Here is a 26280-nt window from a genome sequence, read left to right as displayed (position 1 = left end):
GGACCTCCCATGTGGGAAGCAGGCACTCAACCTCTAGAGCCATATCCACTCCTTCAATGTCTTTTTTTATTTCTCTCCCCTTCCCCGCCCCCCCAGTTGTCTGCTCTCTGTGTCCATTTGCTATGCGTTCTCCTGTGTCCACTTGTATTCTTGTCAGCAGCACCTAGAATCTGTGTCTTGTTTTGTTGTGTCATCTTGCTACGTCAGCTCTCCATGTGTGCGGCGCCATTCCTGGGCAGGCTGCACTTTTTTCATGCTGGGTGGCTCACCTTATGGGGTGCACTCCTTGCACGTGGGGCTCCCCTATGTGGGGGATACCCCTGTATGGTACGGCATTACTTGTGCACATCAGCACTGCATGTGAGCCAGCTCATCACAGGGTCAGGAAGCCCTGGGTTTGAACCTTGGACTTCCCATGTTGTAGGCGGATGCCCTATCCATTGGGCCAAATCCACTTCCCTCAATATCTTCTTGATGTGTTTATCTCTTTAGTCATATTATCTTTCAACTCATTACTTTGATTTTGGAAATTTGTGTGCATCTCGTTAATTAGTTCTCTCAAATCTTGCATCTCTTCTGAAGCTTTGGTATATTCCCTTTCTTGGGTAATTCCATTTTCTAAATATGGCTCCCAGTTTTTTGCTGATGTCTAGGCATATGATTAGGATGGTAGTTTACTCTGATGCTCAATTTCTTTATCTTTCATACGGATTTAGTGGTGGGAGGCTGTGTGTTACAGCTGTTCTTTGCATGGTTCAACCTGTATCGTTAGGGTTGTCCCTGTTAGTTGCTCAAAACTGGGCTCTCGACCCAGTAATGGGTTGCAGATCCACTTCCTAGGGCCTTGGGGTAGGGAGACTATAAAGGCCGGAAAAAGCCTCTCATTTATTTTTAATTTTCTCACATGCACTTCCTTGGTCCGCCAGCATATGGTGCTCTTCGAAAGTTCTCTCAGTTCAATGCCTGGTGGTAGAGTGTTTGCTGCAACACTGATTGTAACAATGTCATAGAGGTTTCTACCTGGAGGTTAAGAGCCTTGTAATTCAAACTTTCTCAGAGACAGTTCTCCAGCTTCTCTGGTAGTCCCCTCCCTTTTCCTGCATAGGAAATAATTCCACTCCCCTCAGTGTCCTCAACAATCAGTCCAGGTTAGTAGAGAATGAGATTAGGAAGGTCAGTATCTCTTTAGCCTCTTGCTGGCTCCTCATGCAAACAATGGCATGGGCCCATCCAGCCTGGAAGAGCTTGTGGGACTCAACAGACCAAATCTGTGGGTCAGAAGCTGAGTAAGCCTTAGGCTGTATCCCTCTCTCCTTTCCTAGGGCAGTAGATTCCTGGAGCCCCTTTGCCTGTAGCTGGCTTAGAGGCTTGAGAATTCTAAATTGTGTTTATTGGGGGCATGGTGCTGGCAGTAGCAACCCATTTTCAACTCACATTTTTGCCATTTTTGTCCTGATTCCCCTCCTTTATCCCTCTCTCTTCTGGGCAGTGCCCAACCTTTGTCTGGTGCTCTAAACCCTAGATCTTTTCCTAGGCCATTTCAGTCTGTCCTCTAGCTATATTTCTGACAGAGAAGAGAGTTCTGTGTCTTTCTAATCTGCCATCTTCCCAGAAGGAGCTGATAATCAGTGTATAATTTTTTTAATGTGCTTTTTTGGATTTGGTTGGCAAGTATTTTGTTGAGGATTTTGGGATCTATATATACCAGAGAAATTGGTCTGTAATTTTTAAAAAAAATATCTTTATTTGGCTTTCGTATTAGGGTGATGTTGGCTTCATAGAATGAGTTTGGTAGCATTCTCCCATTTGATTTTTTTGAAGCATTTGAGCAAGACTGGTATTAAATCTTCTTTGAATGATGGGTAGAATTCAACTGTGAAGCCACCTGGTCTGGGGCTTTTCATTTTGGAGAGGTTTCTGATGACTATATCAATATCTTTACTTGTGATTGGTTTGCTGAGGTCTTCTATTTCTTCTAAAGTCAGTGAGGAGGAAGCGGACTTGGTCCAATGGATAGGGCATCCGCCTACCACATGGGAGGTCGGCAGTTCGAACCCCGGGCCTCCCTGACCCATGTGGAGCTGGCCCATGCACAGTGCTTATGTATGCAAGGAGTGCCCTGCCACACAGGGGTGTCCCCCGCGTAGGGAAGCCCCACATGCAAGGAGTGCACCCCATAAGGAGAGCCACCCAGCACGAAAGAAAGTGCAGCCTGCCCAAGAATGGTGCCACACACACGGAGAGCTGACACAACAAGATGACGCAATAAAAAGAAACACAGATTCCCGGTACCGCTGATAAGGATAGAAGCAGTCACAGAAGAACACACAGCAAATGGACAGAGAGCAGACAACGGGGGGGGGGGGGGAGGGAATAAATAAATAAATAAGTTGAAAATAAATAAATAAATAAAGTCAGTGTTTTTCTAAGAGTTAGTCCATCTCATCTATGTTGTTTACTTCGGTGGCATACAGTTGTTCATAATATCCTCCTATGATCTCTTTTATTTCTGCTGGGTCAGTGGTAATGTTCCTCTTCTCATTTCTGATTTTATTTATTTGCATCTTCTCTTTTTTCCTTGGTCAGTTTAGCTAAGGGATGGACGATTTTGTTGATTTGTTGATTTTTCTCCAAGAACCAACTTTTAGTTCTGTTGATTCTATATTTTTATTCTCCATTTCATTTATTTATGCTCTAACCTTTATTATTTCTTTCCTCCTGCTTGCTTTGGGATTGATTTACTGTTCTTTTCTGGCTCTTAGAAGTGTGCAGTTAGATCTTACATTTTAGTTCTTTCCCCTTTCTAATATAAGCATCTAATGTAAAATTTCCCTTTCAGCACTGCCTTCACTCTAGCCCATAGGTTTTGATATTGAGTTCTCATTTTCATTCATCTAGATGTATTTACTGATTTCTCTTGCAATTTCTTCTATGTCCCACTGATTATTTAAGAACATATTGTTTAATTTCCATGTATTTGTGAATTTTTCCCTTTTCACACCTGTTACTAGTTTTTCAATTTTATTCTATTATGATCAGATAAAGTGCTTTGCATAATTTCAATCTTTTTAAATTTATTGAGATCTGACTTATGACCCAACATATGGTCTATCCTGGAGAAAGATCCATGAGCACTTGAGAAGAATATATATCATGCTGTTTTGGGGTATAATATTCTACATGTCGGTTAGGTCTAGGTCATTTATCATATTATTTAAGTTCTGTGTTTCCTTACTGAACCTCTGTCCAGATGTTCTAGCCAGTGCTAAGAGTGGTGTGCTGATGTCTCCAACTATTATTGTAGAGATGTCTATTTCTCACTTCAGTTCTGACAGTTTTTGCCTCATGTATTTTGGGGGCACCTAGGTTAGGTGCACATATATTTATTATTGTTTTTACTTCTTGGTAAATTATCTCTTTTATTAATAGTAGTGACCTTCTTCATCTGTTTCATTTTCATTTTTTTCAATATTTTTAAACAGTTTTTTAAAAGATTTATTTTATTTACTTGCCTTTTTTTTCTTTTTATTTATCTCCCCTTCCCCCAGATGGTTTTCTTACCTGTCTGCTCATTGTTTGCTAGCCTTCTCCAGGAGGGACTGGGAAGCAAACCCGGGACGTCCCACATGAGAGGGGAGTGCCCAAAAGGCCACATCTGCTCCTCACAGGATGCTTTGTCAGCTAGTTTATGATCTCTGCTTGTTGCAGTGGGGGCGGAATTTAGCTCATTGCTGCAGGAGCAGAGTCTACCTCAGTGCTGCTGAGGCTTTCTATAATACCTTGTTGTGGCAGAGGCAGCGTTCTAACTTGAGGAGGCGTTTAGCTAGTTGTGGCAGGAGGTGGCTTTCTAGCTCTTTGCAGTCAGAGGCGACATCTGTTCATCTTCTTTAGGAGGCACCAGGACCCGAACCTGGAATCTCCCATGCAGTAGGCAGGTGCTCAGGTGGTTGAGCTGCATCTGCCGCCCATCTCTTTCATTTTAACTCTTTCTTTTTGCATTTAAATTGGACTGATATTAGTATCACTACTCTCTGTTTTTATTACTCTTTGCAGGGAATATCTTTTTCCAATCTTTCACTTTCAGCCTGCTTGTGACCTTGTGTCTGAGGTGAGTCTCTTGTATCTTATTATTGTCTATCTTTTAGCCCTTTCAGTAAAGGAAAATGAAGTTAATAATAGCATCTACCCTATTTGATACTAGAGGAATAAATGGGTTAATATATGAGGTTGGAGGCATAAACAAGGGTAGTATCTTATTATACTTACTTATAGCACATTAATCACGTTAAGTAAAATCTTTTCTTAAAAAACCCTTTGTAATTGGGATTCTGTGCCCTATATGTATGATTAAAATTGGACACTTTAAAGCCATCAATTAATATAAAAAAGAATAAAGAATTGCCAGGGAGCAGATGTAGCTCAAGTGGTTGAATGCCTACTTCCCATGTATGAAGTCCTGGGTTCAATTACTGGTACCTACTAAAAACAAAGAAAGAAAGAAACAAAAAAAAAAAAAACAATTTTCATTGGGAAGTGGATATAGTTCAGTAGTTGAACACCTTCATTTCCACGTTCAAGGTCCTGGGTTCAACCCCCCTACCTCCTTAAAAATTGTTTTTGCCTTTTTGGTTGTTTCTTATAGAGGTTGTTTCCATGTAGAAAATACCTAGCATGTTGAAGAGCTTTCAAACAAAACGCTTGATGATACTATTGCTTTGCCAAATTTTAAATTAATACATAGAATGACAATTTTAACTAGATCATCAATATCCAATATTTTGATTCTTTAATCAAGACAGAATTGAAATAATTTTGACAAATAAACCCTTCTTTAACAAATTTCTTCCTATACCAGTTGGTATAGGAATTTCAGGTAATTCTCAGGATAAGCTGAAACCAAGTAAAATCAAACACATTCCATTAGTTTTTGTGGGAAGCTGCCTCTGGCACTAGTATTGTATCGGCCATCTTGTTACCAAACGCCATCTTAGATACTAACCCAGTTAGGTTTCTATTCCCCCATCCTCACTGAAGTAAGTTAAGTTTCTATTTCTCTTTACGCCACTCCCCCGGGCTCCGATTGGACACTCCCTAAAGCGCGCAAAAGTTTTTCCGCGGACGTTGCCAAACAACCATCTGCGCATGCGTGTGGCGCGAAAACCGAAAATCTAGTTATTTAATCATTTACCAACACACGCGCTGTCGTCAGTATGTACTACCTTCTTCCTTCCTAGTTATAAATACCCCTACCCTACCCCTAATAAACAAGACTTGATCAGAATCCTGTCTTGCCTCCATTCTTCTCTCGACTCCTGCCCCTACCCCTGCTTCTTCCCACAGGCCCCTGGACTCGCCCCCGCTGGTTCAGGACAAGTTTTAACTCCTCACAAGTATTTTTTTTTTTAATGTAATGATGGAAATAATATTTATATCATATTTTTCGTGTCTTTTAATGCATAAACTGATTGGTTTTTTTCCTAATCAAAAAGTGTATTTAGAATCCCTTGAGATTTTTAGTAGCTGGAACACAATGACCTTTGGAACGCCTAGAGTGATATTTTTAAATTTGTGGCAGGGTTCTATATCACTGTTATTCTCCACTACTTCTAAGTGTGATTTTTATTTTACTTACATATTTCAAAGCTTAAACATAGACTTACAAAAAAGCAAAATGCATAATACAAACACCCATATCCCTAGTACACCTTTTAATAAATGAAACATTATCAGTATAGGTACATAAACTAAGTTTTTACGATGCTTAATATACAAACTAAATACTAAAATTTCTATATTATGAACCTATCTATATCTCTCTGACAATCCTGCTGTGATTTAATCTAACTGTGGCTTTTGAAGTTCTCTAGACCCATGATAGTGGCCTCATTCATACTTAGCTGGTGACAATTCACAAAAAGCACATCATGGGAAGCAGATGTGGCTCAACTAATAGAGCGTCTGCCTACCATATAGGAGGTACAGGGTTCAAACCCAGGGCCTCCTGGACCATATGGTGAGCTGGCCCATGCGAAGTGCTGCCATGTGCAAGGAGTGCCCTGTCACACTGAAGTGTCCCCCGCATAGGGGAGCCCCATGCACAAGGAGTGCACCCTTCAAAGAGAGTTGCCAGACACGAAAAAAGCACAGCCCGCCCAGGAGTGTAGCCGCACACATGGAGAGCTGACGTGGCAAGATGATGCAACAAAAAGAGACAGAGATTCCCAGTGCCACTTGGCAAGAATGCAAGTGGACACAGAATAACACACAGTGAATGGACACAGAGAGCAGAAAATGGTGGGGGGCGGGGAGGGGAGGGGAGAGAAATAAAGAAAAGTAAGTCTTTTAAAAAAAAGCACATCATAAACCAGAAGTCAAATTTTATTTATATCTAAACTTGTACATTAAACAGTAACATTGTTCACTGCCCAACTACCAATAAACTAAGACCTAGAAAAAGACTAAACAGAATAGAGGAAAAGTTTGGTATATGGTGGCACATTCATCTTACAAAATATATTTAGTCGATCCAAGACAGCAGATTAGGAGTAGGGAACAGCAGGTTGCACTCCTCCTCCAGAAACTTGGGGAAGGTAGGTCAGGTTTACCTGGCAGAAAGGAAGCCATAGGACTATGGGGCAAGCAGAGAGGGCAGCTAGAGAGGGGGGGCCCAGTTTAGTGGGGAAGAGGGAACTGCTGGAAACAGGGCAGGCAAGCCAGCACACAGCCAGTTCAGAGAGGGAAGCTGGGGATTTGCCTGAAAGGCCAGTGCTCAGCCAACTCTGAGAACAAGGAAAGCCACAGGGTGACCAGGAGTGCATCCTGGGCCCAACAGCTGGGGGAACTGCAGGGAAAACAAGCATGGGGACCAGCACCCAGCCAGCTCAGGAGGAAGAGGAACAGGGGAGAAGGGGAGATAGGGCAGGCAGATCAAATCTCAGCTGATTCTGTAAAGGACCAGATAATAAATATTTTAGGCTTCGCGGGCCACGGTCTAGCATAAAGGGTAGATTCCTCTTGCACCCATGTTCTCCAATCCCCCAGTTTCCTTCCCCAGAAGCCATCATTCCTACCGGACACTTGCAAGTTCCCTTATACACAGACACATGTCTGTTTGCCCCTCCCTACTCTGGCACAAAAGGTAGGATATTAAACACACAGTTCTGTATCTTGCCCTTTTCTCCCCACATATTATTTGTTGCAGATAGTTTTCTATCAATAGTGAGAAGGCACGCTTATTCTTTTATACAGTTGAGTAGCATTCCAACATTGGGATGGACCATCCATTTTAAACCCATTTCTTGAAGTTCTGGGCATCAGAGAACTGAAGACTTTGCTCATAAGGGTCAACAGATCTGAAGGTTCAATTCTTAATAATTGAAGTGTTGCTCAGAGGGTGTATATGTTTTAAATTTTGATAGTTCCTTCCCAATTCTCTTCCAGAGAGGTTGTACTGATTCATACTCTCATAGCAACTTTTGAAAGTGCCTGTTTCCCCACACCCTTGCCAACACAGGGTGTTATCAAATGTTTTGTTTTCTGCCAATCTGATAGGTGGTTTTAATTTGCATTTCTCTTACCGAATTACATGGAATCTAAGATGCATCCTGATTGCAGAGATATTTGAATGTAAAACTTTGCATCTTAGACTCATTGAAACGCATGTTGAGTGAGATTGGGTATCTTATCATGAGCTTAAAGGGCATTTGAATCTCTAATTCTGTTCATGTCCTTCACCTGTTTTTCTTGGGAGGCAGGGTAGCAGTGGTTAAGAGCTTAAGGTTCAAATCCCAGGTCTGCCATTTATAAGCTGTGTAACTCTGGGCAAATTACTTAACTTCTCTGTGCCTGGCTTTCATTATCTGTAAAATAGAGATAATAATGGTTCCTACCTCATAGGATTGCTATGAAGATAAAATGAGTATGTATACAATATTATGTGCCTAAACATAGTAAATGCTCAATAAATGTTTGCTATGTTTACCAAAAAAAAAAAAATCTCAGCTGGTTCCAGGAAAAAAGAAAGGGACCAGCTGGTGGTAAAGCAGCAGGAAGGAGAGGGGAGAGAGGAGTTGATCAGGTGGGTTGTCACACACATTTGCCCTGAGAGAGAGAGGAACTGGGCCAGTGAGCAGGTGGGCAGACAGGCGCCCAACAGCCTAAGTGAGAAGGAAGCTGGGAGAGGCAGCAGATAAAATGTCAGACACCCAATTGACCTGAGGAAAAGGCCGACTGGGTGAGGCAATCAGTGAATGGTCAGGTGCCTAAATGGCCCAGAAGAGGAGCCAGAGAGCAATCAAGTGGGTTGTCAGGCACCAAGCTGGCTCCCTGGGGGAGGGGGAACTGAAGAATAACCAGCCTGGTGACAGGGAATTTAGACTGAGGTTTTTTCCCTAAGATTTTAAATTTTTTCTGTTCTTTTCTTTTTTTTCTCTACATCTAGGTACTTTACCTGCAGAGGATGGGCCACAGGGTGATTGACTGGTAAGCATTGGTAGCCTGAGCCAGTTGCTAGTAGCCCAAAAAGGAAGCCCAATTCTTCTGTTTTTTTGGGTTTTATTTTTTGCTTTGTTTCTTGTTTTTAAAAATTTTCTCCTTTTTTCCTCCTTCTTTTCTTTCTTTCATTTTTCCCCTTTTCCTTTCCTTTTCTTTTCATTCCACCTTCTCTTGTATGGTCTTCATTTTCTTTCTTCTCATTTTTCTGGTCTTTTATTTTTTTTCCTGATTCTTTTTTCATTTTCTTTTTCTGCTTTTTTTATTCTTATTTCTTTTTGGCTTTTTTTAATGATTTTTCTCTCTACTTATTTTTGTTCATGGCTCTTGTATGGTTCCTTTCCCATCTTATTATTATTATTATTTTCTTCTTTCCATTATTATGGTCTTATTATTTTTTCGGACGAACACAGACAATTACAAGGATATAGAATAAGTGGAACCATGTGCTAAAGAGGACCCTCAACACAAAACAAAATGAAAACAGTTAAAAGGAGAGGGAAGCACATTTGGCTCAACTGATAGAGCATCCGCCTACCATATGGGAGGTCCAGGGATCAAACCCAGGGCCTTCTGACCCATGTGGTAGGCTGGTTCACATGCAGTGCTGATGCACACAAGGAGTACTGTGCCACGCAGGGGTGTCCCCTGCGTAGGGGAGCCCCATGTGCAAGGAGTGTGCCCTGTAAGGAATCGCCCCACACAAAAAGAAGTCCAGCCTGACCAGGAGTGGCGCCACATACATGGAGAGCTGATGCAGCAAGATAACGCAACCAAAAGAGACACAGATTCCTGGTGCCGCTGAGAATACAAGTGGACAGAGGAACACACAGCGAATGGACACAGAAAGCAGACAAGAGGGGGGAGGAAGGGGAGAGAAATAAATAATAAATCTTAAAAATAAATAAATAAATAAAAGGAGAAATATTAGGTCATAGAAATGGTACTAGAATATACATTAAAGATAAAATATAGGACTGTACAATACAGTGAGCCCTACTGAAGATGATGGACTCTAGTTATATATTACAAAAATCTCTTTTTTTAATTTATTTCTCCCCAGCCCACCCTTGTTGTCTGCTCTCTGCATCTAATTCGCTGTGCATTCTTCTGTGTCTGCTTGTATTCTCATTAGTTGGCTCCGGGAACCAATCCTGGGACTTTCCAGAGTGGGAGAGAGGTGATTATCCTCTTGTGCCACCTCAGCTCCTTGGTCTGCTGTGTCTCTTATTGTCTCTCCTCTGTGTCTCTTTTTGTTGTGTCATTTTGCTGTGCAAGCTCTTCATGTGGGCTGGTATCCTGTACAGGCCAGCTCTCCACTCAGGCCAGCTTGCCTTTACCAGGAGGGCCCTGGGTATTGAACTCTGGACCTCCCATATGGTAGATGGGAGCCTAACTGCTTGAGCCACATCTGCTTCCCATAGAAAAATATTCTTAAGTGAATTATAACAAATGTACCACACAAATGCAAGATGTTAGTAATAGGGTGGTTTATGTGAAAAAAAAAAAAAAAAACACACCCTAATATAAACTATGGACTACAGTTAATACAATTATAATATTCTTTCATCAGTTGTAACAAAGGGAATGCTGTATTTTTTACATCATTTTCCCGGGCCTCTCTGACCCGTGTGGAGCTGGCCCATGCACAGTGCTGATGCCCGCAAGGAGTGCCGTGCCACGCAAGGATGTCCCTCACGTAGGGGAGCCCCACAAGCAAGGAGTGCGCCCTGTAAGGAGAGCCCCCCAGCGCGAAAGGAAGTGCAGCCTGCCAGGAATTGTGCCGCACAGATGGAGAGCTGACACAACAAGATGATGCACCAAAAAGAAATACAGATTCCCCTGCCACTGACAACAACAGAAGTGGACAAAAAGAACATGCAGCAAATGGACACAGAAAACAGACAACTGGAGCGGGGGTAGGGGGTAGGGGGGAAGAAAAAAAGAAATCTTTAAAAAAAAAATATTTATGGGGAAGCAGACTTGGCCCAATGGATAGGGCGTCCGCCTACCACATGGGAAGTCTGTGGTTCAAACCCTGGGTCTCCTTGACCCATGTGGAGCTGGCCCATACGCAGTGCTGATGTGTGCATGGAGTGCCGTGCCACGCAGGGGTGTCCCCCACGTAGGGGAGCCCCACACGTGAGGAGTGCGCCCTGTAAGGAGAGCCACCCAGCACGAAGGGAGGTGCAGCCTGTCCAGGGGTGGCGCCGCACACACAGAGAGCTGACACAACAGGATGATGCAACAAAAAGAAACACAGATTCCTGGTGCTGCTGATAGGGATGGAAGCAGTCACAGAGGAACACACAGTGAATGGACACAGAGAGCAGACAACTGAGGGGAGGGGAGAAAGGGAGAGTAAAAAAAAAAGTATTTATGAACCACCTACCATGTGTAAGACTGGCTTACTAGAGAAACAGTGACAAACAGGGTTCTGCTCTTAGGAACAATCCATTTTCATTTTGGCGAGACAGGTTATAAGCAAATAAATAAGATAATTGAGACACTGATGAGTGAGTGCTATGAAGAAAATAAAACAATACAGGAATAAAAGCATGATTTAGAGGATAGCACTAGATAGAGTGGTCAAGGAATATTCATTTGATGATCTTGTATTATTTTCATAATTCTAAAAGATTTTTAAAGGATAAATGAACTTCTTTAAAAATAAATTCCATCAGTACACTTTCAAACCTGAATATGTATAATAAAAATTAAAAGGAGGAAGTGGATGTGACTCAAGCAACTGGGCTCCCATCTAACATATGGGAGGCCCTGAGTTTGAGTCCCAGGGCCTCCTGGTGAAGGCAAGCTGGACCACACCTGTGGACAGCTGGTACAGCAAGATGAGGCAACAAAGAGAGACAAGCAGACAGAGAAGAACACGTAGCAAATGGTCATAGAGAGCAGATGGTGCGTATAAGCGGTAGGCAGGGGGGGAGATAAATAAAATAAGTCTTAAAAGAAAAAATTAAGATGAAAAAACACCTTTTTTAACCAGAAATAAATTGCAAACTAAAAATAACTTATTATCTTTACAATCATTCACTAATACATAAATTTTCAAAAATAAAAATGAAGTCTGTTTAGCCTTAATATTTTACCTACAACATAAATTCATTTATGAAGAAACTAAGTTAATGAATCTTAGGTCTAAAGTAAGTCTCAAGAAACTCAAGAACTGAAATATGGGCTAAACAATTTAAATAAAACAAAATAATGCAAAATTATTTCCCAGCTACCCACAAAAATGAACACACAATTTGCTCACAAGGCTTTTCCTGCCAGTCTGCTCTAAGTGTGCACAACGAAAGTTAAAATAATACTGTCTAGGGAAGCAGCTGTGGCTCAATCAGTTGGGCTCCTGTCTACCATATGGGAGCCCCTGGCCTCCTTGAGAAGGAAGGCTCGCGTACACACTGTGGAGAGCCCCCTGGCCCGCAAGCACCACGGAGTGCCACCTGGACCGCAGGGGCTGCAGAGAGCGACTTAGCAAGGTGACGCAACAAAAAAAAGGGAGACAAGCAAAAACACAGAAGAGCATTCAGTGAATGACACAGAGGGCAGACAACACACACACAAAAAAAGCCACAATGTGGGGGGGATAAAAAAAACAAAAAAACAAAACACTATCTAGAACACTGCCTTATTATTTTAATCAACAGATATTTTTATCCTAAAACAATAAGGAAAGAAAGAATAAAAGAAACAAAAAAAATGTACAAAATCATGACAGACCAGAAGCCCCACATTCATTTCCATATGCATCCCTAGGCCCTTGGACCTCAGAATCCCAAGGTGTAAAACATGAATGTAAATCAAGTGAGGTGTGGATTAATGTATATAAAACCATCTGACCAAATGGCTCTGTTCAGTTTCAGTAAAACAGTATAAATTATTCTTTAATATTGTTTTTCCAATTAAGGATGAAAAAATAGTGCCAAAGAAAAAAATCATGATCGCTTCTAGCATAGGTTTTATAACATTCTATTCATTAAGTATTAGAAACAAAAAATAGAGAAAAGTTTAAAGCATTGAGAATAAACTAACCTTAACCCATTGAACAGTTGCTTAGATTTATCCAGAAGATAACAAAAATCTGTAACTGTTTTCCTCTCTCCCTGCGGGATATCATCTTCAGCACCTCCAGACGACATGATTTCTTTAAGAGCAAATTCAGTCCTGTAAGAAAGCAAATAAACAGACTTAGTTATACATTTGATACCATTTTTTCCAAGATAGATCCAGATTATATCTGAATATAATCAAATTATTAAAACAATATAAGTATAAAATAGTGTGGGAAAATAAGCAATCTCATGTTGTTGGAAAGCAGGTTTTATAAAATGCTTTTATCCAGTAAGTATTTTTTGAATGCCTATTATGTTTCAAGTATTCTCTACATAGTTAAGAATCTAAAAATGTGATTCCTTCGGCCCATTTATCCATCTGATCCATTCTGGAAATCCATCTTGGGAAAATGATCCTACAAATGGAAAGTAACTTTTCCATAAAGATACTTACATCATAATATTTTTAAAATGTAAAACAACCTAAAGACCCCAAAGAGGGAAGTAGGTAAGTACTTCTTAGAACATTAACTATGCACTCTGCCCTATCACTAACTACAATTATATTTAAGATGATGAGGCAATAATTTGGGAACACTTAAGTAAAAACAGGATGCAAAAAGGCATACACAGAGGCATACATTAAAAATATACTTCACTGAATCCAACCTATCTCCATATGTAATCGAATATATTAACCATTTAAAAGAAAGCACATGATTAGACAGTATGAACCTATGATAATAACAAATTCATTCTTATTTGCACACAGACAGAAGTCTCTGGGATGGCAAAGAGAAATTAGGCCCTATGTAGGTGTGAAAAAATAGGCAGACAAAGGCCAGACACCAGAGATGAGACTTAGGGTGTGGTACAGTTATTTGGTGAATATTTTTCTCTCCAACATTGCCTTGAACAGATGATTGCATATGCAAGAAGGGAAAACTGTCAGCAAGCCTAGAGCTGCAGAGAAACATAAGGCTGGCAATGGAGCCAGCTGGTAGGAGGGTAGCTTATGACATGCATGGATGGCACAGGGTGGTTCCTGAATGTTTACATGAGCCCTCTTCCCACCACTGCTTTCTACACCTCACCAGCTAGGTAATTTTAACGGAGGGAAACATCTTGAAAAGTACTGTGCCTGGGAAGGGGTTTCGCAGTATCATATAAAGACTCTAGACCCTGGGTAAATCCTCTCTACACACTCCTCTCCCCCACCATTCTCTAAACCCAACACGACAGACACAACCAGGGCCTGTGCTGCAGCTTTCCCCAACCCACTTCATATATCTCACAGCTAAGGGTCGCTAATATCTCTAAGGTATATGATTTCACATGGGGAAAAAAGGAGTAGTTTAAAATAAACAAACTCAATAAGGAAGGATATTAGAAATAAAGCAGGAAGAAAATGTCATATGAAGCAAATAAAAATACTGGGTGTGAAAAAATGTAATCACTGAAATAAAGAACTTAATGGATGATCCAAAGAGCAGAAACGATACAGTTGAACAAATTAATGGGCTAGAATATTAGGTTTAAGGGACTCTACCAAAAGATATTGGAAAGAAATAGAGAGATGGAATACATAAAAGAAAATTTAGGCAATATGGAATAAAGAAATGAAGGAAATCCATATCCACATAATAGTATATACAGAGGAAGAGAAAAAATAGAAGGTATAGAAACATTTACAGAAATAATGAGTTTAAATTTCTCAGAATTACAGAAAATAAGACCTCAAACTGAAAGGGTTCAAAGAATGGCAAAAATGGTAAAGAAAAAAAATCCCATAGCAAGAGGTGTTAAAGTGAATTCCAGAAACAGCTCCCTCTCCTCCCTGAAAAATTCATTCCTATGGCCATTAGAGGGGGCAGAGCAAGGGAGGTATCCACACATGGGGACAGACCCACATGGGGAATCAGAGAACAAGGTATATGAGCAGAACATCCACAGAGAGGGCCAACTTGTATGGACTGTTGGAGCCAAGTGCAGTGAGAAGGGCATCAATGAGACATGAGAACTTCCAGGTGAGTGAAACTGAGCAAAATGAGACATGCCCACAACTGAGGGTTCAGAGGCAGTAAAGGGAGATTTGTACATACAGGGGAATTAAGGACAATGGGACCCAGAGTTCTCACTTTCAGAGAAGGGGGATACAATATGGAAAGGGAGAAGCCTCCACCAAAGTTGACAGCAGTGTTGTTCACAATAGTCAAAAGGTAGAAGCAGGGAAGCGGATTTGGCTCAACAATAGAGCGTCTGCCTACCACATGGGAGGTCCAGGGTTCAAACCCAGGGCCTCCTGACCTGTGCAGTGAGCTGGCCCATGCACAGTGCTGATGTGCACAAGGAGTGTCCTGCCATACAGGGGTGTCCCCTGCATAGGGGAACCCCACGGTCAAGGAGCGCACCCTGTAAGGAGAGCTGCCCCGCGCGAAAAAGAAGTACAGCCTGCACACACGGAGAGCTAATGCAGCAAGATGACGCAACAAAAACGAGACACAGATTCAGTGTGCTGCTGACAAGAATACAAGCAGATACAGAAGAACACACAGCGAATGGACACAGAGAGCAGACAACTGGGGTGGGGTGGGGGGTGCGGAGAGAAATAAATAAAAAATAAATCTTTAAAAAAAAAAATGGTAGAAGCAACCCAAGTGTGGTAGGTTGAATTGTGCATGCCATTTGTACATGTCCTTGGCCTTAGTCTTTGTTCTGGTGGGTGTGGACCCATTGTAAATAAGATTGCTTCAAAATGTTACTTCAATTAAGGTGTGGCCCAACTAAATCAGGCTCAGCTTTAATCTAGATTACTGGAGTCCTTTAAAATCAGAGTAAAAGAGAGAAGCCACTATCAGAAGCTGAAGTCAACAGAACCTGAAAGAGAAAGAAGATGCTGTCATGTGACAGAAAACCCAAGGACCAAGGATTGTGACAGCCAACCACAGAATCCACAGTTTTCAGAGAGAAAAGCATTGCCTAACTGACATTGATTTTGAACTTCTCCTAGCCTCAAAACTGTGAGCCAATAAATCCCGAATGTTTAAGCAAACCCACTGTATGGTATTTGTTTTAGCATCTAGGAAACTAAAACACCAAGTTTCAATAGATAAATGGATAAATAAAATGTGGTATATACACACAATGGGATACTATTTGGCAATAAAATTGAATGAAGTTATGAAGTTATACTACATGGATAAACCTTGAAGGTATTATATTGAGTGAAGTAAGTCAGATCCAACGGACAGATATTATATGATTCTAATTGTATGAAATAGCAAGAACATGGAAATTCATAAAAACAAGAGAGTAGATTATAGGTTACCAGGGGCTAGGAGGGAGGAATAGGAAGTTAATGCTTAATGGGCACAGAGCTTCTTTTTGGGGTGATAAAAATGCTTTGCTAATGGATGGTGGGGATGGTAGCACAATATTGTGAATATAATTAATATCACTGAATTGTACACTTGAAAGTAATTAAAATGATAAATTTCACATTATATATACATGATACCACAATAAAAATTAAAAAGAAAAAAGCACCCAGGATACAGTCTGAAGGACCTCTCACTGGACAAAGTGAGGATAATTTCAGCATCAAAATAAATAACGATAATAACAGATTATAACCTACTGAATAAAATAAATCAGAGGCAACACAGATATAAACAAATAGATGAATAAATGGAAAATCTGATGAAGAATGGGATCATTTCAGAGTACTCCCTCATAAAATATTCATTAATTCCAAAGGAAAAAGCAACTTCACAGTAGTGAAACCTTGTAGACACCACCTTGATCAAGTGGATCAAAGTAAATGTCACTAGTAGTAAGACAAATCGAAGTCCTGTACCACTTAATAGGATGTAATGAGATGTGATATTCCTGACAAAGATCTAAAAAGTGAACCTAATCATGAGGAAACAGACAAAACAAATTTGGGGACATTCTACAAAATACCTGGCCTGTAATCTTCAAAAATGTCTAGGCTTTCTTTTAAAGTCAAGGAAAAACTGAGGTGTGAGAGGTGATCTGAACAAGATCCTTCTACTATAAAGGATGGTATTGGGACAACTGATAAAGCATGAATAGAGTCTGAAAACTAAATGACAGTAATGTATCAATGTTAAAATGATACAGTGTTAAATGTCAACAGTAAAAGACAAAATACAATCTTAACACAAGAAAATTAGCACATTAAACATATACTAATTACTTGGGGAGCGGATGTGGCTCAAGCAGTTGAGATCCCACCTCCCACATGGAAGTGTCTGCATGTGTCTCCTAAAGAAGATGAGCAAGACAGTGAGCTGATGCAAAAAGCTGGTGTGGCAAGCTGACACAATGAGATGACACAACAAGGAGACAAATAAAGGACACAACAAGCAGGGAGCTGATGTGGCTCAAGCAATTGGGTGCCTCCCTCCCACATGAGAGGTTCCGGGTTCAGTTACCGGTGCCACCTAAAAGAAGACAAGCACACAAAGAACAGACACAGAGAGCAGACAATGAACACAAAAAATAGGGGGTGGCGGGGAATAAATATATTAAAAATATACATACTAATTACTGTTGGTAGATCTGGGAATCTGGGTAGGGGTATGATAAGGTTCTCTAGTATGGGTTTTTTTTAATTGTTTTTGCAACTTTCCTGCAAATTTGAAATTAATTTTTAAGTCAAATATATATTTAAATATATATATTTTAAATATATATAATACATACATCCACACTAGGTACCTCAGTTGAGAATGCACTGAAACCAGCATATTCTCACATTTACTGGAGATAGTATAAGTTAGTTCAGACCTGTGAGTTTGATTACATGAATAAAGGAACATGAAATGATCATTTTATTAAACCCAACAAATATATTTCTGGAAATTTATATTAAGGAAGATGCTAGCTATTATTACTGATAAATTACTTATAACATAGAATGTTACAGGGTATTGGTGAAGAACTACTAGCCTTCTGGATAGCCTTAAAATGACATCTGACATCTTTGAAAATATGCCTATCGAGTCTCACCTACCACTTGCACTCAAATTTCCAATCTTCAACTACATTGAAATGCAAAGTTGCAAGTCCTTGAACAAATCCTACTTTTATATGGCCCTATGATTTTATGTTATTCCCTCTGCTTATTTTGTTCACCTGCAAAATATATATTAATAGTTCAAGACACAATTCAGATGAAACCTTTATTAAAACCTTCCTTGAAAATCAAATCCCTCCCTGGCATTTACAACATCATTACCCATTAGGGGAATACCAATTAAAACCATAATGAATTTCCACCTCAAACCCACTAGAATAGAAAATATGCCAGGAGTGCTGGCAAGGATGGAGAGAAATAGGAAACTTAGTAGAATGTGGATAAGAATGAAAAACAGTATAGTTGCTGTGGACAAAAGTTTTACGGTTCCGCAAAAGTTAAACACAGAACTACCATGTGACCTGGTGATCCCACTTTTAGAACACATGCCCAGAAGAATTGAAAGCAGGAACTCAAATGGATACACATACACCAATATTCATAGCAGTGTTATTCACAATAGCCAAAAGGTGGAAGCAACCCAAATATCTATCAGCAGATGAATGGATAAACAAGACATGGTAAGGGATGTTACCAATGGAATATTATTCAGCCTTAAAAAGGAATGCCACAACATGGATAACCTTGAAGACATCAAATTGAATTAACTAAATCAGACACAAAAGGGCAGATACCATATGATTTCAATTACATGAAATAGCTAGAACATACAAAGTCACTGAGACAGAAAGGAAAGTAGAGGTTACCAGGAGCTGAGGGGGAGAGGGAATGGGGAGTTAATACATAATGAGTGTAAGGGTACGTTTGAATGATGGGAAAGTTCTGGTAATGGATGGTGGTCGGGATACCATAACACTGCGAATGTGACTAATCCCAGTAAATGGTATCCTTGGGAGGGTTCAGATGGGAAAGTTTATGTTGTATATTTTCTCAATTAAAAACTTAAAAAGGATGACAAAGAGACAATGGCAGGAGTAGATGTAATCAAGCAGTTGAACACCTGCTTCCCACATGGCAGGTCCTGGGTTCCGTCCCTTGTGCCTGCAAAAAAAAACAAAAACAAATGAAACAAGTAAACAAATGAAAAAACCAACTCGGGGGGGAGGTGGGGCAGGCCAGTGTGGCTCGGTGATTGAGTGCCAGCTTCCCATATATGAGGTCCTGGGTTCGATCGCCAGCCCTAATACTTAAAAAAACAAAAGAGCGCACACGAGAGAAATAACAGCAATTAAATGCAATATAACTGCTTCTGGACTGGACATAAGAACTGGGGAGAAAAGGACCAAAAGGTCTTTATTGGGACATTTGAAAAAAATGGAATGTAGACTTTGAGCTTTATATCAATATTAAAGTCCCTGAACTTGATAACTGTACCTAAGGTGGTTATATAAGTGAACTGTTCTTAGAAAAGGCACATGCAAGTGTTATGTGTTCAAGCAGCACTGTGTATACAAGTTATTCTCAAATATTTAGAAAACTGATGGATTGGTGGATAGACAAATAAATAGATGGAGAAAGAAAAAGACAGAAAGAGAGAAGGAAGAAAGGGGGAGGTAGGGGGAAGGGGAAGGGAGGAAAGAAAAGAGAGAGAGAGAAATAGCAAATGTGGTAAAATGTTATCACTGGTGGATCTTGGTATCTGGTGAGGGGGTATGATAGAGTTTTTTGTATGGGCTATGTACTATTTTTTGCAACTGTCCAGTAAGTTTGAAACTATATCAAATTAAAAGTTTAAGAGAAAAGACATTTACAAGAAAGTTCATAGAAGTACAATGTAATGCTAAAATCTGGAACAAACCAAATAGCCACTAACAATTAAATAGGTAAAGAAGCAAAACAGAGCAATGAGTAGAAAGACTTGATCTGATAAATACAGAGGATTTGGCAAATTTTTGACCTTGTTGACAATTTCTTTTTATAGGAAGTCTTTTGGCAAAGCAATGACAGAAACTACTACTCGGGATTTAATTCTGAATAAGTGGTTGACAATATGAAAGTCTACAGAAAACCTTAAGGGAAACAAGAGAAAACAGTTTAAGTCTGTATTTCATTATATGAGGTAATATAAAGCAGAGTCACAAGGGCAGTGGAAAGAGCCCTGGACTAGGACAGAAGCCTGCCTGAGTATTCCTAGTGCCAACATTTATCGGTTATATAACTGTATACAAAAAAACTGTAGCTAACACTCTTCTAAGTCCCCAGTTTTTAATCCATGAGAGAAAAAAAAAAAAAATAATTTACACCTGTGTTGCCTACTGCAGTTGACTGCTATAAAGATAAAATGAGATTATTAAATGTGAAAGGATGCAACAAAGAGAAGAAAGGGGACAGTCAGGGCGGGCAAGATGCAACAGAAACCAGGAACTGAGGTGGTGCAAGTGACAGGGAACCTCTCTCCACATTGGAGGTCCGCAGGATTGAATCCTGGTGAATCCTAGAGGAGAAAACAAGAAGCCAAAAAGAGAAATAGACACGGAAGATCACACAGCATATGGACACAGACAGCAAAAACAGCAGGGTGGTGGGGAGGAGGGAAGGAAAATAAAAGTAAATGAAGGAAGCAGATGTGGCTCAAGCAGTTGAGCACCTGTCTACCACATGGGAGGTCCTGGGTTCAGTTTCTGGTGCCTCCTAAAGAAGAGGCGCAAGACAGCGAGCTGACGCAACAAGATGACACAATGAGGAGACACAACAAGGAAACACAACGAGAGACACAACAAGCAGGGAACGAATGTGGCTCAAGCAATTAGGCGCCACCCTCCCACATGGGAGGTCCCAGGTTCCATTCCCAGTGTTTCCTAAAAAGAAGACAGGCAGACACAAAGAGCACACAATGAACAGACACAGAGCACAGGCAGCGAGCACAAACAAGGAGGGGAGATAAATAAAATATATTTTAAAAAATTTTAAAGTAATGCAATATAATTCAAATAAAAATTATAGGATTTAATCACTCAAAATTTTTTCTTCTCTATGGGATAAGTCAAATAGCCTTGCATTTCATAGACTGCAGGTTTTTTTGTTTTTTTTTTAAAGATTTATTTATTTATTTAATTTCCCCCCCTCCCCTGGTTGTCTGTTCTTGGTGTCTATTTGTTGAATCTTGTTTCTTTGTCCGCTTCTGTTGTTGTCAGCGGCACGGGAAGTGTGGGTGGCGCCATTCCTGGGCAGGCTGCACTTTCTTTTCACGCTGGGCGGCTCTCCTTACGGGGCGCACTCCTTGCGCGTGGGGCTCCCCCACGCGGGGGACACCCTTGCGTGGCACGGCTCTCCTTGCGCACATCAGCACTGCGCATGGGCCAGCTCCACACGGGTCAAGGAGGCCCGGGGTTTGAACCGCGGACCTCCCATATGGTAGACGGACGCCCTAACCACTGGGCCAAAGTCCGTTTTCCTAGACTGCAGGTTTTTATGCTTACAAATGTTCTCAAGTTCCTTGACTTAATTCCTTGTAAAATTTACTCTTATTTTCAGGATAAATAGTTACTATTTCTTTCAGTGGCAAAGAATAGATAAAACAACATAAGAATTATAGGTTTTGCAGTTATGCCGGTTGCCTCATTCAAACAAAAGCATATACAATTTGATCCACATGACCTTATTTAAATATAAACCTGATAAAAATCCAGACTCTATAATAAAGAGAGAAACTGAGGCCGAGTTAGTCCTGAAAAGAATAAATATAATCATGGCACAAATAAGGGCTATTTATGAAGACAATGGGTAGGCAACACAAAAATACATAAAATGAAAGAAGTCATCAAGAATATGCTAGAAGATGATTTGAGGAAAATGATGTAAGGTAACCTGAAGCAGCCTATGGATAATAATAAAAATTATCTTTGATGGAGAACCCACAGAGGCAGCAGTCAAATACAATGTAGTTGAATTTAAATAGTTTTCTATTTATAACATTAAACTCAAAAGAGAACAAGATGGGGAAACTGAGGCACAGAGAGGGCTGTGCCTTGCCCAAGGTCACTCAGTGAGTTAGCAGCAAAGCAGGCCTCAGGTTGGTGCCCCCAATTCCCACCCTACACCACCCACCTCGTTTTGCAGCCCATGCCTCAGTCAGTCGCCTTCAGCAGGGACTTCCTATGAGAGAGGGCAATAGGTTATGGGGCAAGCTGCTGGGCAACTCTTAGCCATTGAGCTTAATTCCCCATCTGCAAAATGGGGAGAGCAGACATTGGACACTAGATGCTGTCTAAGGTCCTTTCACCTCTAAAATTTCCTGAGTTTCTATTAAAATATTGAGGGGGGAATAGGGAGACAAGAAAATTGAAGAAAGGGAAATTGTTCAGAATACTCAGAAGCCCAGAAAAGCAGAGGTGTGGAGGTGGGCTTTGTGGAATCCCAGGAACCACAGGAAGTGAACTGGGTCCGGGAGGCCTGTCAGGAGCAGCTGAGTCTTCTGCGCTCCACTCGGGTTGTTTACCACCGTGAACAACTTCTGTAGCCCTGTCTGTCCCTCGGAGGATGTCAGGAGAAAGAAAAAATGATAATTATTTTATTTCCTGCCATAGAGTGGAAAAAAGTAGAGTGGAGAGAGTTTCTGCTATCTCTAAATTGTCTAAAGACTACTGATGCCAGAAGTCTCAAAGGAGGACGCACTGCACCCGTGTGCCCCGTCCCTTCCACAGGCTCCAACAGGACAGCTGGCCATGCTGAAGCACTGGAGTCCCAGCGCCTGGCGGACCAGTATTCCCAGACCTCCCTCCTGGGCCCTTCCCAGAAAAGCTGCAATTTGGTTAGAAATTTGGAATTCACCAACTTTATTAACCCCAGGCATAATTACTAGTATGCATTTCCAGTCAGGTTGAAGTCTGAAGATTAGCTTCTCTTACTAGTCTGTCCAGTCATCTACAGCAGTCTATTTGCCATGCTTAAGCTACTGTAAGGAAAAGAAGTGGTTCCCCTCAGCCCTCTTAGTGTGTCCTTAACTGCTAAATGCCTAAGGTTCCTCAGTTGAAGGCAGAATTTAAATTCAGCAAAGACATTTCCTGGTGTGGACACAGAAGCAGATGAGAAACCAGCCCTGCCCTGGGCAGTTGGGAGAAGAGATTTGCTTATAAGAGTTAGACACTATTTTTGTAGAAAATAAGCATTTTTATTATGTCCACTTTAGTGGGGTTTTTTCCCCCCTTACAAAATAAAAGCCTTTATACTGAAGAAAAAAAAAAAAGAACAATAAATGCAGGCAAGAGCCTCAATCACTAATCAACAAATATTATTCCCACTCAGAATGTAAAAGAAGTGCAGGTCTAGTATTTTCATCTTTAAACACGAAGAAAGGTGACAGCAATCAAAGGTATTTATCTGTATGTAAACAAAGATAACATGAAAATAATTTGGGGCTACCCTAAACAAATATCTCAGCATACTCTAAGAGAAGGTTGTCAGTTATGCAATATTACGTTTATGACTAATTTGTACTAAGCATAAAAAGAACAATCATTAGAAGAAACTTATGATCTATACTGTGACAACTTGCTTTCCTAACCTACATATTTTCTCTATAATAAGTTGGAAGCATGATAAATAAGAAAATAAAGAGCTTTTCCTCAAAAAAGAAAGGAAAGTTACTATTTCCTTTCTCTTTTGAGAAAGAAATTGGTTGGTCATATTTTTTTTTTTTTACATGACAGCTTTATTGAGATATAATTGACTTACTTAGAGTATAAAATTCAATGGTCTTAGTATATTCACAGAATTAGGTAATCATCATCACAATCAATTTAGAACACTTTCATCACCCCAAAAAGAAAACTCATACCCATTAACGGTAACTCTTTATCTCCCCCCAAGCTCCTCTTCCCCATCCCTAGGCAACCACTAATCCACTTTCTATCTCTATGAGTGTGCCTATTCTGGAATTTCACATAAATGTAATCATATAATACGTGGCCTTATCTTACTGGTTTCTTTCACATAACATAATGGTTTCTGTCCCTGTAGATTTATTTATACTTATATTTTATATCAATGGAATCATAAAATATGTAGTACACATTGGCTATTATGAAAAATGCTGCTACGAAACTTCAAGCACAAATTTTTGTGGACATGTTTTCTTTTCTCTTTGGTATATACCTAGTAGTGGAACTGCTGGGTCTTATGGTAAACCAATGTTTAATCATTTGAGAATCTTCCAGTTTTCTGAGGTGGCTGTACCAGTTATATTTCCACTAGCAGTGGATGAGGGTTTCAATTTCTCCACATCCTTGCTAACACTTGTCATTATCTGACTTTTTTATTCTAGCCAGTCTACTGGGTATGGGACAGGTTGATGCAAGAAAATTCACAAACCCTTAGCAAAACTGACAAAGAAAAAAGAAGATACAAATAAATAAAATCAGAAATGAGAAGGACATTAACTACTGACCCCACAAAAATAAGAGATCATAAGAAGATACTATGAACAATGATATGGCAACAAATTAGACACTTAGACAAAAATACACAAATTCCTAGAAATACAAGAACAACATACACTGACTCCAGAAGAAATAGAAAACCTCAACAAACCAGTCACAAGTAAAGAGACTGAATCTGTCATCAAAAACCTCCCAAGAAGGCAAACATGGTCGACCACCACACCAGGGAATTAAGAGTGCCTACAACTGCAAACAGAAGAATTACATCCATCATCCATGTGGAATCTAAGCCCCCTCTTTTTTTTTTTTTTAAAGATTTAATTTATTTCTCCTCCCATTCCCCCTGTTGTCTGCTCTCTGTGTCCATTTGCTGTGTGTTTTTCTGTGTCTGCTTGTTTTTTCATTAGGTGGCTCTGGGAACTGATCCTGGGACCTTTTGGAGTGGGGAGAGGCAATTACTCTCTTGCACCACCTCAACTCCATGTTCTGCTATGTCTTCTTATTTCTCTCCTCTGTGTCTCTTGTTGTGTCATCTTGCTGTGCCAGCTCTCAGTGTCGGCTGGCACTCCTGCATGGGACAGCTTTCCTGCGCTGGGCGGAATTCCCACACAGCAGGCACTCCTGTGCGGAGCAGGATTCCAGCATGGGCCAGCAGTCCACGTGGGCCAGCTTGCTGCATGGGCCAGCTTGACTTTACCAGGAGGCCCTGGACATCAAATCCTGGACCTCCTATATGGTAGACGAGAGCCCAATTGGTTGAGTCACATCTGTTTCCCCTAAGCCCCCTCTTGATCTAGAGGTGGAGTGGACATCACCATCCCAGGGTTCACAGAATGGAGGAATAAAATATGGATTAGAGTAGACTTACTGATATTCTACTATAAAAATATTGTGACTAGTAATAGAAGAAACTGTAGCATTGAAATGGAGAAAGTGGCCACAGTAGATGCTGAGGGCAGGGAGAGGGAAGAAGAAATGTGAAGTGGGGGCATTTTTGGGACTTTGAGATGTCCTAAATGATATGGCAGAGTCAGATGCCGGACTTTATATATCCTGCCATGACCCACTAAATGTACTGGGGGAGAGTGTGAACTACAGGGTAAACTATTATCCATATGGTGCAGCAATGCTCCAAAATGTGCTCACCAAGTGCCAAAATGATGGGGGAGGTTGTTGGGGTGGGAGGAGTGGGGTGGGGAGGTGGGGGGTATACAGAACCCTCTTATGTTTTTTAATGTAACATTTTTTGAGATGTATATATATTCAAAAAAATACAATTTACAAAAATGATGGGGGTGGGGAGGTGGTGAGTGGGTTATATGGGAACCTCTTTTTTTTTTTTTAAGATTTTTTTTTAAAAGGTTTATTTATTTATTTAATACACCCCCCCCCTCCGTTGTCTGTTCTTGGTGTCTATTTGCTGCGTCTTGTTTCTTTGTCCGCTTCTGTTGTCGTCAGCGGCACGGGAAGTGTGGGTGGCGCCATTCCTGGGCAGGCTGCACTTTCTTTTCACGCTGGGCGGCTCTCCTCATGGGCGCACTCCTTGCGCATGGGGCTCCCCTACGTGGGGGACACCCTTGCGTGGCACGGCACTCCTTGCGTGCATCAGCACTGCGCATGGGCCAGCTCCACACGGGTCAAGGAGGCCCGGGGTTTGAACCACGGACCTCCCATGTGGTAGACTGACGCCCTAACCACTGGGCCAAGTCCGTTTCCCATGATTTATTTTTTATTTATTTCTCCTCCCCTTCCCCCCGTTGTCTGCTCTCTGTGTCCATTTGCTGTGTGTTCTTCTGTGACTGCTTCTATCCTTATCAGCGGCACCGGGAATTTGTGTTTCTTTTTGTTGCGTCATCTTGTTGTGCCAGTTCTCCGTATGTGCGGCACCATTCTTGGGCAGGCTGCACTTTTTTCACACTGGGCGGCTCTCCTTACGGGGCGCACTCCTTGCGCGTGGGGCTCCCCTACGCGGGGGACACCCCTGCATGGCAGGGTACTCCTTGCGCACATCAGCACTGCGCATGGGCCAGCTCCACACGGTTCAAGGAGGCCCGGGGTTTGAACCGCGGACCTCCCATGTGGTAGGCAGACGCCCTATCCATTGGGCCAAGTCTGCTTTCCTCTTATGTTTTTTAATGTAATGTTCTTTGTGATCTATTAACTTTACTAAAAAAAAAAGTGCAAACAAATGAATAAATATCTTTAAAAAAACAAAATAAAAACAAAAAAACCTCCCAAGAAAGAAAAGTCCAGGCCAGATGGCTTCACAGGTGAATTC

General features: G+C 40.9%; 1 protein-coding gene across 1 annotated transcript in view; it reads right to left on the bottom strand.

Annotated features, from left to right (window-relative positions):
• The window catches only part of SCAI (suppressor of cancer cell invasion), a 191179-nt gene that overhangs the window by 113939 nt on the left and 50960 nt on the right, over positions 1–26280 (bottom strand). The window contains exon 3 of the mRNA XM_058302397.2: positions 12544–12675. Within this exon, the coding sequence (XP_058158380.1) occupies positions 12544–12675 (132 nt within the window). The remainder of the gene's footprint in view (positions 1–12543; positions 12676–26280) is intronic.

Source organism: Dasypus novemcinctus, chromosome 8, assembly GCF_030445035.2.
Source record: "Dasypus novemcinctus isolate mDasNov1 chromosome 8, mDasNov1.1.hap2, whole genome shotgun sequence".
NCBI classification, from domain to species: domain Eukaryota; kingdom Metazoa; phylum Chordata; class Mammalia; order Cingulata; family Dasypodidae; genus Dasypus; species Dasypus novemcinctus.
The sequence above is the reverse complement of the archived record's forward strand: the minus strand, read 5'-3'. Positions and strand labels throughout refer to the sequence as shown.